Source organism: Mesoplodon mirus, assembly GCF_964341445.2.
Source record: "Mesoplodon mirus genome assembly, chromosome: 18".
Lineage (NCBI taxonomy): Eukaryota > Metazoa > Chordata > Mammalia > Artiodactyla > Ziphiidae > Mesoplodon > Mesoplodon mirus.
In genome coordinates, this window is record NC_138994.1 from 39,197,187 (window position 1) to 39,208,882 (window position 11,696).

The 11,696-nt window shown below is 60.8% G+C and overlaps 1 protein-coding gene across 1 annotated transcript; it reads left to right on the top strand.

The window, feature by feature from the left end:
- The first annotated feature begins 115 nt into the window (after positions 1–115).
- Positions 116–11,660, top strand: SMCR8 (SMCR8-C9orf72 complex subunit). The gene is made up of 2 exons (XM_082605268.1): positions 116–2,963; positions 7,543–11,660. The coding sequence occupies exons 1-2, from the start codon at positions 604–606 to the stop codon at positions 7,994–7,996; spliced, it is 2,814 nt and encodes a 937-aa protein (XP_082461394.1). The 5' UTR covers positions 116–603; the 3' UTR covers positions 7,997–11,660.
- The last annotated feature ends 36 nt before the right edge of the window (positions 11,661–11,696 follow it).

Genomic DNA, 11,696 nt, shown 5'->3' on the forward strand with positions numbered 1-11,696 from the left:
GCCACCTCACTTCCCTCCCTTCCCGCTCCGCCCTCGGGAGACGCCGCTCTCCGGATCGGAAGTTGACGCGAACGCTTCCGGGTCTCGCGGCATGATGTCTCGAGTCATGTGATAGCAAGATGGCGGCGCCGCGGTAGCTCGCTCCGGCTTGTGGCGTCGGGGGAGTCGCGACGGTTTCTGCTCTCGGGCCGTGGGGGCCGCCACGCCTGGATGGTCCGTGCGGCGGCCCGTACCCCTGCATTGGGCACCTGTTCAGGGCTGAGGCTGTTGCCGTGGCGGTGGGTTCTGGGGAGTGCCGGTGACCTCTCTGCGGGTGCCCTGCGCCGGCTGTGGTCGCCCGAGGAGTAGAAGGGCAGCCGGCCTCCCGGGTCTTCCCGACTCGCGGAGTTCCTCAGGCCTCCGAGAGTTCTGGAGGAGCCACAGCTCTGAGGGGCTGCGGGAGTTCGAGCCCGCGGGTGTGTGACCGGCTGCCTCGTACCCCTGAGGGCGCAAAGAAGCCCGCAAGAACTTCGCTTCCTCCCCCAGAGGCCTGGCTCCCTCGCGTTGGCTACCCCCGCATTCTTTCTCACTTCCTCTCAATGTTCTCACCATATACCTGGAAATATGATCAGCGCCCCTGACGTGGTGGCCTTCACCAAAGAGGACGAGTACGAGGAGGAGCCTTACAATGAGCCGGCCCTGCCCGAGGAGTACTCGGTGCCGCTCTTCCCCTTCGCCAGCCAAGGAGCCAGTCCATGGTCCAAACTGTCCGGGGCCAAGTTCTCTCGGGACTTCATCCTTATTTCCGAGTTCTCTGAACAGGTGGGACCCCAGCCCTTACTGACCATCCCCAATGACACCAAAGTTTTCGGTACTTTTGATCTCAATTATTTCTCTTTGCGGATCATGTCTGTGGATTACCAGGCCTCCTTCGTGGGCCATCCCCCTGGTTCTGCCTACCCCAAACTGAACTTCGTGGAGGATTCCAAGGTCGTGCTGGGAGACTCCAAGGAGGGAGCCTTTGCCTACGTGCACCACCTCACCCTGTACGACCTGGAGGCGCGTGGCTTCGTGAGGCCCTTTTGTATGGCTTATATCTCAGCAGACCAGCACAAAATCATGCAGCAGTTCCAGGAGCTCTCAGCTGAATTTTCCAAAGCTTCAGAGTGCTTGAAAACGGGCAACAGGAAGGCATTTGCTGGGGAACTTGAAAAAAAACTGAAAGACTTGGATTACACCAGGACAGTGCTGCACACCGAGACGGAGATCCAGAAGAAAGCCAATGACAAAGGCTTTTACTCATCTCAGGCCATCGAGAAGGCCAATGAGCTGGCCAGTGTGGAGAAGTCCATCATCGAACATCAAGACCTGCTGAGGCAGATCCGCTCGTACCCTCATCGGAAGTTGAGGGGCTCCGATTTGTGTCCTGGGGAGACGGAGCACACCCAGGATCTGCCCAGCCAGGCAGCCACTACCTCTGACCCCGAAGAGTCTGCTGACACAGACCATTACACCTGCAGACCCGCCTACACCCCAAAACTCATCAAAGCAAAGTCCACCAAGTGTTTTGACAAGAAGCTGAAGACCTTGGAAGAGCTCTGCGACACCGAGTACTTCACCCAGACCCTGGCCCAGCTCAGCCACATTGAGCACATTTTCAGAGGAGACCTGTGCTACCTCCTGACCAACCAGATCGACAGAGCACTCCTGAAGCAACAGCATATCACAAACTTCCTCTTTGAAGACCTGGTAGAGGTCGATGACAGGGGGGAAGAGAAACAGGAGAGCGTACCCGCTAAGCCCAGTCACGACAGGCCGCCTTCCAGGTCTGTAGAAGAATGTCCAGTTCCTCAAGTGTTAATTAGCGTGGGCTCCTACAAGTCCAGTGTGGAGTCCGTGCTAATCAAGATGGAGCAGGAACTTGGGGAGGAGGGGTCCAGGGAAGTGGAGGTGACAGAGTCAAGCAGTTTTGACCCCCAGGAGAACTTGGACTACCTGGATATGGACATGAAAGGGAGCATCAGCAGTGGAGAGAGCATTGAGGTTCTCGGCACGGAGAAGTCCACCTCTGTGCTGTCTAAGTCCGACAGCCAGGCCAGCCTCACGGTGCCCTTGAGCCCCCAGGTGGTCCGGAGCAAGGCTGTCAGCCACAGGACGATCAGCGGGGACAGTATTGAAGTCCTCAGCACCTGCCCCTCCGAGGCCCTCATCCCGGACGACTTCAAGGCCAGTTACCCAAGTGCCATTAATGAAGAAGAGTCCTACGCAGATGACGGTGGGGGAGCCATCCACTTCCAGGCAGGCCTCAGCCCGCCGGAGCTGGGGGAGGCCGAGGAGGGCGGCTCGGGAGTCACCCCGTCACAGACAGACTCCTGCTGCATTGGGAGGGAGGGTGGCACTCTGCCGGTGCTGCTCTCCACCCCGGGCCACACGCTCTCTGACGAGGATGGGGTAGTGAGCGTCCCCCCGCAGCGCTACCGGCAGAAGGACCAGGAGTTCCACGTGGACTTCTCAGTGGAAAACGCCAACGCCTCTTGCCGAGACAGCGGTTCCGAAGGCTTCCCTGCTTATGAGCTGGACCCGAGCCGCCTGCTGGCCAGCCGGGACAGCAGTAAGACCAGTCTGGATGACCACTCCGACGCCACCAGCTACGGGAGCAGCGTCACCTCCGCCAGCTCCGACCGGACTCCCCCCTCTGCTCCTCCCACTGGCCCCTCTTCCGAGAGGCATAAGAAGAGGGCGGGCCAGAACGCCTTAAAGTTCATCCGCCAGTACCCTTTCGCCCACCCAGCCATCTACTCCCTGCTCAGCGGGAGGACGCTCGTGATCCTAGGGGAGGAGGAGGCCGTAGTCAGGAAGCTTGTGACCGCGCTGTCCATCTTTGTCCCCAACTACAGCCTCCATGCCAAACCCGTGAAGCACTGGGTGTCCTCTCCTTTGCATATCACGGATTTTCAGAAGTGGAAGCTTATTGGTCTGCAGAGGTAATTGGTTACAGGTGGTGGGGATGGGCCCTGGCTGGTCAGAGGTGAGGCTTCAGGTGGCCGCCCCTCTGGGTGAGGTTCACGAGTCGGTGTGGTGGCCCCAGAACCAGGAGGCCTGGCTTCCAGATTGGCCCCAGCACCAACTCGCTGTGTTGCTTTCGGCAAATCCTCTCCCTTTTCTGACGTGTTGCCTTGTCTGTCACATGAGGGGTTGCAGTTCCTAAGTGGTTCCCAACCTGGTCTGCACCCTGCTGTGTCAGAATGGTTTGGGAGGATTTTCTAGAATGCCGCAGGGTTGCGATTGGGTTGGCCTAGGGTACGACGTGGAGTTCGCCCGGTGTGCAGCGAGGTTTGGGACCAACTGGACTGCTGGGTCTCAGGTCCCTGCTGAGTCTCTAACTCACACTATGGGGTAAATGACTGAGGCGGGGTCTCCATCTGAGGAGGGCAGGGGTGCTGGGAGAGGCAGCCGCCCCGGCTCTCCCTCCCCTGTCCCCTCTGCCCCAGGAGCCCATCCCCCCCCGCCCCCCGGAAGCTTTCTCCTTTTTCCCCACGTCACCGGCTTGTGCTGTAGCAGGTTCTTTTGGGTTTTTCCACGTTCTGCTTGTCTGGCTCGGGGGACTCCTGCCCTGGCGTGCGCACTGGGCTCACTTCTCTCCCCGCACCTGCCTTTGCTCACCTGAGACTCATGCGCGTCGAGCTGGGTGATGGTGGGAGTCCGCTCTCTGGACTACAGAGAGGGCAGGAGGCCTTTCCTCCCCGCGGCAGTCAGCCGCCGTTCTGTTTCCCTTTACGCGGGTCCCTGGCGTCCGTGAGGTCACCGTCCCGAGTCTCCTCGTGTTCGCCCCGCTCACAGCCACCTGACTTGCTCGATCCCTGGCTGCCCCGTGGGGGCATGGTGGTGGGATTCAAGCCCGCGGCGCTTCCACGTTCACTTCACTCTCGGGCCGTGCTGGCGGGGCTGGGGTACGAGCTGGAGGTCTTGGGCAGGGGCCCTGCTCTGGGAGGATTCTTGCTCCGGAGGCCAGAGCCCGGCGGCCCAGGGAGGCGAGAGCTCTGACGGGGGCACCTCACATGGGAGGCATGGGACGGGTGCCCGCAGGAGGTCTGGGGTCTCTGGCTTGAGCGGCAGGGAGGCTGGGGTCGCAGTGGGGGAACAGTGAGGACGGGCCTGCCACACCGGGGTAAGCCCAGCCCGTGGGCATCATGGGAGCGTGGACGCAGGGCCGAGGCTCAGTGGGTGCCCGGGCCCCCGCGCCCCTGCCGGCGCCAAGTTTGAGCTGGCGTCGGGGTGGGGGGTGGAGGGAGGCCTTTAAGGAACTGCGTTTGGCTGCTGTTCTCGGTGGGGTGACGGGCAGGCGGCCCCTACACACACACCTTCACTTCTCCAACTCTCTCCTCTCACCCCAACCCCTGACCTTTGATTTTTTTTGCCTCAAAAGGTGGAGAATCTAAAACGCACGTCAGTTTATTGACATCACCTGGTTTATCCAGCACCAAGTTTGGGATGGCCTTGCCCTTTCCAGAGGCTTCTCCTGAGCTTCCTTCCTTAGAACGCGCCGGCAGGCAATTGAGGTGCATCCTTCACATCAGCTCCACTCTCCTGGGCACCCAGCTGCAGTGCTGTGTTGAGAAGGATTCTGCGGCCCGGCGTGGCTGCACTGGGGAGCCAGCTGTTTTCAATCACGGTGTCTCTGGGGTGCAGGCGGGGGTAGCGGCAGGTGGCAGTGTCCCTGGAAGGGGGCTGTGAGCTGTTCCTCTGCAGTGGGCACCTGGGCAGCGCCTTCCTCCCTCCTGGGAAAATAGTGGTCATTTGCCAGATGCTTACTGAGAGCCATTACGGGCCAGCCGCTGTGCCCGGAGCCGAGATACAGGCGCGTTAGCAGTGGGGCGTCGCGTGACAGGGCCGCCCTCGCTCCTGTCCCAGCATCACCACCCCGTGGGCTGGCGCTCCCCCATGCTGTTTTCATCTGCACGAGGAAGACCTGCCTCGTGCTGGCGAGTGTCGGGGGCCCATCGTGTCTGACCCACGCCTGCTCCGTGCAGGCGCTGCTCTGACGTCCTGGGGGGCAGTGGAGGGGGGCGCCAATCGCCGTGTGGAAGGCAGGCCAGGTGGCCGGGGTGGAGACGGGCCCTCGCCTCCGGACTTGGAGCCGTGGAGGGTCCCTCCAGGAAAGCGGGAGGCCCGTCGGCAGTGACAGCTGAGACCTTTCTAGGGAATGTCTGGTGACTCGTCCCACAAAGCCCTCCCTCCCACACCCCCTGAGCGCGCACAGGTGCTGGGAATCGGGAGATCTGCCCCCGGAGGGCCCTGCTCCGGCGGGCACCACGGTCAACGGGTCAGGGGCCTTGCCCCCCAGGGCATGTGTCACTGGAGGGTCGGCCGAGGGGCCAGGAGGAGGGAGGGGACTGGATTCGCTGCGGCTCACCTGAAGGCGTCCTGGGCGGTGAGCAGCGGACCCGGTGGGGCGGCGCCATGAGGGGACGAGCCTTGGCGCCAGCTGTCGGGCGCGGAGGCTCCTGCTGCTACCCCGTGGAGCAGAGAAGGGCTGCCCCCGGGATGCACGCGGAGCCCTGGCCCCGGGGGTGCGCAGAGCTGCGAGTGGCTGGTGAGATGGCCCCGCAGGCAGATCCGGCACTGAGACGAAGAGGCAGGTGGAGGCCCACCTGAGGGTCAGCATTTAAGGGTGTGAGCAGAGGGGTGCCTTTGTGTGTCCACGGGGCTCAGTCCCGGGTGCTGGGGTCAGTCTGGGATCCGAGAGCTGTGGCCTAGGACAGTCCCTTCCCCCCCAGGCACTTGGACTGTGTGTAGGACTCTTCCTCAGGACTCTCACCCGAGAACCACCGGTGGCATTGGCCCTGGATTTTTTTTTTCCCACTGAAGTAGGCCCTCTGCCTGGAAATGCTTGTCAGTCAGATCAGACATTTGTGGGTGTAAGAGATGGATAAACAATCAGGTTGGTTTCCCGCGATTATAAATCAAAACCAGCGATAATCGGGTTGCTTACTAAGCAGCAGTGAGAAGGCCTGGACTGTTTGGAAGACAGCTCCATTCTGGTGGGGGAGGTGCTGGTGTTGTGTCAGAGGCCCTGGGTCGAATCCCAGCTCAGCCGCCTTCTACGTGGGTGACCTAGGACGAGCCACGGTCCCTCTGTGGGCCTCAGTGTCCTCATCTGTGCAGAGTCCCCCCGCCACCCTGGCTTTGCATGGGCCGTAACGAAGTTCAAGACGGGGGTGGGTGGAGGTGCTGCCCGAGGGACAGAGGCCCGGCCGCACCTCCTCCCCTGTCATCTGGCCTCCGGAGAAGCTTTGGGGGGAACCAATGAAGGAAGAGTTTGGAGGCACAAAAGAGGTGGTGCCAGAGCCTGGGGAGAGGCTGGCCTGAGGCGGATGGTAGCCGAGTGCAGGGCAGGAAGGTGAAGTGAGGCATTTAGCTCGTGGCCCAGCCCCCTCGGGGGGAGGTAAGGGTGACCCAGGAGCGGGCAGGGAGCCGCCCGCAAGTCTGGCTCCTCGTGGCCTGTGGTGGGGGGCCTGGCCCCGCACGTATGGCCCCGCTTGCCCCTGCCGTGCTCTGCAGTCCCCAGAGCCCACCTCTCTCGGGACTCCGAGGTCCCTTCTCCAGCGCCTTCCCAGCCCACAGCCGCTGCTGTGGATACGGAGGCCACGCCTCCCCTCGCTGGGCCGGCTCGTGTGCATGTCCTTTCTTCCCGGCCAGGCCAGGCCCCAGGTCACTGCCTGGAATACGCTAGGCGCACAGTAAACGAGTGTTAACTCTACAAGAAGAGAGCACCCGTGAAGGGAAAGTATGATTAGGTGATCTCAGTCCCAAGAGACCGTCAGTCCTTTTACAGGTACTTCCCAAGCCCCAACTTCCAGAGGAGCATCAGTGTGTGTGAAGTGGCTGGTCAGCCAGCCATTTGCTGGACTCTGCAGGGTAATCCCAGCTCCTCTGGGAGACCTGGTCTAGACGGGGTGGTCAGGGGCCGCTTACTGAGGCCGACACTCTGGCCTCCTTCCCTCGCTGAGTGAACCTGGCCTGCCTGCCTCTGATGTGCCGGGCACGGCATGGGGTACGGTTCTGGGTCTGCAGGAGCTCCTGGCGCCACACCGGTCAGTGCCAGGCCGGTGGCGAGGGCCAGGCGCTGTCCTGAGCGCCACAGCCTGTGCCTCCGCTGTGACCCCAGAGGCAGGACCATCGTCCCTGTCTCACAGACGAGGCTCGGAAGTTAAGGACCTCGACCAAGGTCACAGAGCAAGAACGAGAGGAGCAAACAGGTCAGGGAAGGCTGGGTGTTCCGGGCAGAGCAGAAGGGCCCCCACGGAAAGCCTGGCGAGGCTGCAGGGGAGTCCCTGGGGAGTGACAGGTGGGGCGTCAGGGGCAGCAGGAAGCACGTCGTCAGGGCCTGGTGGGCCACGCTAGGCACTTGACCTTGGTCGTGAGAGGGGTGAGGAGCCTTGAAAGTCGTGGTGGCCAGACCTGCCTTCCAGAGGGCGCCGGCAAGTGGGGCCGGGTGGGGGCTGGCCTCGCGGCAGGGGCCCACCCAGCTTCTGCCTCCTGACCTCGGCCTGTGTGTTTCAGGGTGGCATCCCCTGCCAGTGCTGGCACCCTCCACGCCCTGAGCCGCTACAGCCGCTACACGAGCATCCTGGACCTGGACCGGAAGACCTTGCGCTGCCCCCTCTACAGAGGCACCCTGGTGCCCCGGCTGGCAGACCACCGCACGCACATCAGGCGGGGCAGCACCTACTTCCTGCACGTGCAGAGTGTGCTCACGCAGCTCTGCGCCAAGGCCTTCCTCTACGCCTTCTGCCGCCACCTGCACCTTCCCGCCCGCGGCACGGAAGCCGAGGGGCTGGCCGCCAGCCGCCGGGCCAGCTTCTTGCAGCTGAACCTGGGGCTGGTGAACGAAGACGTCAAGGTGGTCCAGTACCTGGCAGAGCTGCTGAAGCTACACTACACGCGGGAGCCTTCTGCGGCCGGCCAACCCGTGCTCAGGTTCGACTACGTCCCCAGTTTCCTATACAAGATCTGAGGTCAGGCCCGGCCACTGTGACCAAGACCTGTGACTCGGTACGGGGAGGGCGTTGGCATGACTGGGGGGGGTCTTCTGAGCTGTTTAGATTTCTGGTGTCGTTGGCGGGAAGGAAACCGAGGTGGCAGCCGTGGTTCCCAGGTGGCTCTGGGCAAGGGCGGTGGGGGCACTGGCCCCCTGGCGGCATCTGGAAGGACGGTAACAGCTCGCAGCCCCTTGGAGAGTGGCCTGGGCTCGGGACTGGGGGCCAGGGCAGAAGAAAGCTTCGGCAGTGTGATGAGGGCCAGGGAGGCGGAGCCTGCAGGGAGGACCACGCCGGCCCTCTTGCACAGCAATGTCAAGAGGAGCAGCCGTTAACTGGACGATTTGGTCGAAAGCAGGATGGACGGAACGTCCATTGCCTCGTGCAGACCCTAGCCGGGCCTTTCGCGTGGCCTCGCGGAGCCGCCCTCCCAGGGGAGGCCCCTGGATGCTCCCTGCCCTGTCCTCACGTCCTCGCCAGGCACGGAGGGGCCTGCCGCCGGGCTCCCAGGCTCAGCGGAGTGACCAGTCACTGGCCCCTGGTCATCAGAACCGCTGTCGTGGGGGGCTGGGCACAGGCTTCCCGCTGTGCGGGCGAGGAGCTACCAGCTCTCCTGGGGGCGCCGACACTGTCCTCTCGGGCAGGGTCTGCAGGTGGGCTGGCGCTCGCCCGGCAGAGGTCACCGCAGACCTTCGCTACCACTTCGCTACCTCACGGGGTGTCGCGGGCGCGGGGCCGCCAGCAGGCTGGGATCTCCTCCGGGAAGGCTGTGCCGGCCTGGAGCACACGCACTCACAGCAGTTCATTCCGCCCCAGCTGAGTCCCAGCCCCACTTCCTGTTCACCCACCAGGACCCTCCTGACACAGTTACCGCTGGTGTGTGTAGGCGGATGGTTTTTTGCAATCTTGAAAATCTCATACTTCTCTTCTTTAAGCTGTTTGTCCCTAAGCAGGGAGAACTCTTGGTATTACTGCTTTTTAATTTTTTCCCCTAAGTTGTGGTAAAACACACCTGAACCAGCCACAGTGGTTGCTCCTGAGCACGCATGTGTGTCTGCCGGGGCCGTGTTCTGTGTCGTCAGAGTCCTGCTGTTGAGACCTGGTCTGCCACCAGCTTTGCAGCACACCACAGCGGTCAGGACCTCCTGGTGACCAAGGAGGCTTTGTATCATCTCTCTCCCATGGCCCTCCCTGCCTAGGCTTCTGGTCAGGGTCCCCATTCCTGCCAGAGTGTGATTCTGCTCCGGAGGCCGTGACCAAGGCCCGCTGTGACAGGGCTGCCACCGCATCTCCTTGGGTCTTTGTACCTGTGTTGTCACCTGTGTCCCCCAGAGAGGCGTCTCCAGGGACCACACGGCAGCTTCCGAACGTGCAGTGTGTGTGCTGGTGGGAAGGCTGCCCTCCTGTTACCACTGCCCCCCTTGTGTTCAGATGCTGCTTTGTTTTCTAGGTAGGTGGCTAATTGCATCTACTTGGGCCTCCTGGGACACGAGCTTGTGACACCTTATCTCCGAGGGAAGAGTGGTCCGTGGGGCCCAAATGACCAGATGGGAAGCGATCACGGGCCCACCTGTTTTGTTCCCGGGCCACCAACATGGCCTCTGCGGTTCACACCTCACACCTGGGAAGGCAGAGGGGGCAGCAGGTCAGTCACACTGGCCTCCTAGAAGCGAAAGTCCACTCTGGAGGGTGTTTGTGCAGAAGCTCCACCTCGGGCGAGCCCTGCCGGTGCGAGAAGGCCTGGCCGTGGGGCAGCCGCAGAGAGGGCACCCAGAGCCCCTCTCCTGAGCTGCTGCTTCATTGAGGAGCAGAGCTGTGTTCGCTGACGGGTGGCTGAGCTCCAGCGTTTAAAGTTTGGTTAAAACCCAACTTTGCAGTGTGGCAGTTTCACAGAATTGCTTGATGCCAAGTATGTTTCTCTTCAAAGGGGAACCAGGCCCTCCCGGCCCTGCCACGCTGGGGACTGGAACCTGCCAGGAGTCTCAGACGCACCTGAGTCTGAGTGGTGGGGGCCTGTGCAACGAACTCATCTCGTCAGGAATCTTAAGAGGTGTTCCCTGGTAATAGGTCAGCAAGCGTCCAAATGCTGAGAAACGCTTCAAAAATCAGAGGGTGTCAGTGCCCTTAGTACTTCTTCAATCCTAAGTATCGCCTCGAAGGCCCAGGCACCAAAACCTTGAGGTTTGTTTCAACTTCACTTCCAGTCCATTACCTGCCCCCCACCCTGCCTTTTTAAAGCAGTCCAAGTTAAGAACCTGCCCAGGCTGGCATTTATGCAGTAGTGATTTCCAGAAGCTCCACGGTAGACATCAGCTGAACCCTTTTATAGCACCTGTGGTCCTGGGGACCCTACTCCTTTAGTAGAATCTGGAAATGGGCTGTGATAGCCCAGCTGCCATTTCCCATCTAGCTCTGAACTTCTTGCTTCAGATCAGTTACTGTGTGCAAAGTATCATAGACTTCATCCCCAGACAAGTAACAAATGCCATGTCAAAATCCCAGGATGGCCGATAGATTCTCCCCCGAGTATCAGGGCTGCTGCAGCTCGTGACACGTCCCCGGAGGCCCAGCGGCCTGGAAGATCTCGCACGCAGCTCGCCACCCACTCCACCAGTGCTGGGCGCGTGGCCCCCCCCTCCCCAGCCTGACGGCGCCTGGCCGGTCAGCTTTTCCACATAGCCCACGTCATCTTTGCACAGGCAGGAGCCCTCCTGGGCTGGTGCGGTCCATCAGTCCATGTGGCCAGCCTTCGGAGGCACCAGCCCCCCAAGCCAGCATCAGATCTTACCTCCCATCTCCCTAGAGGCTCAAGAAAGTGCCTTGGCTCGTGCTTTGAAGCAAACCAGCTAGCTTTCTGGCTTTTTCCCAATATTGTGATAGAAACTGATAAAACTGGAATTTTTGAGAGAGAGATGGTATTAACATTGCAAAAGAAAAGTATCATCTCTACTTCTGGCTGGAAGGAAAACCAGCCTCAGCTAAGGCTGGAGCACAGCCAGCTCTTCTGAGCCCGTCCTGCTTTGAGGTTTGGTTTCAGCTGTGGGGAGGAGGGAGCACTTGGCCATAAACCAAGTGCTGGTCTGGGCCCTAGCCTCCCGGGAGTGCTTGTGTGGTGGCCTTTGTCTCCTGCGGGGGGAAGAGTCAAGCTCCTGGGTGTAAGGCTGTTTCCACAGCTGCGGAGGTGGCAGCTGCCCTGCCCGCTGCGCTGGAGCCCCGGGGCGTCAACTGCAGCTGTGTTAAGGCCACGGAGAGAAGCATAGTGTGTGAGGACGTATTTGTCGTTTTTTGGAAAGCTTATTACTGCATGCTCCTCGTCGTGTGTGAGCGTGAGTCCCACCGGGTGAGCCGTGGCCACTGCGGCCAGAGCGAGAGCGTGCTGCACACACCACACACGTCCGCAGCTCCCGGTGTGGCTGCACCAGAGTTCAACCAGTCATGCCAAACGAATAGTATGAGAAGTGTACTTTTTAAGAAATTAATTTATTTGAGTTGAGATATTTTTGAGATATAAAAATTGGTTGTATTTTTTAAAGCTATAATTCTTGTAGATATTCTGTGGTTTAAAATTTGTGCTTATTAAAAATGGTCATCTATGTTTTGCACTTGAGATTTGTGAAAAATAAAGTTTCTGTGGGAAGGTGACCTCTGGTTTCCTGATCACGGGAGGGAGGTGGTTGT

Bases quoted from the DNA above. Each gene is read 5' to 3' on its own strand.
- SMCR8 (XM_082605268.1), top strand. From the start codon at position 604: ATGATCAGCGCCCCTGACGTGGTGGCCTTCACCAAAGAGGACGAGTAC. The intron at 2,964-7,542 runs GTAATTGGTTAC...TGTGTGTTTCAG, and splicing joins AAGCTTATTGGTCTGCAGAG to GGTGGCATCCCCTGCCAGTG.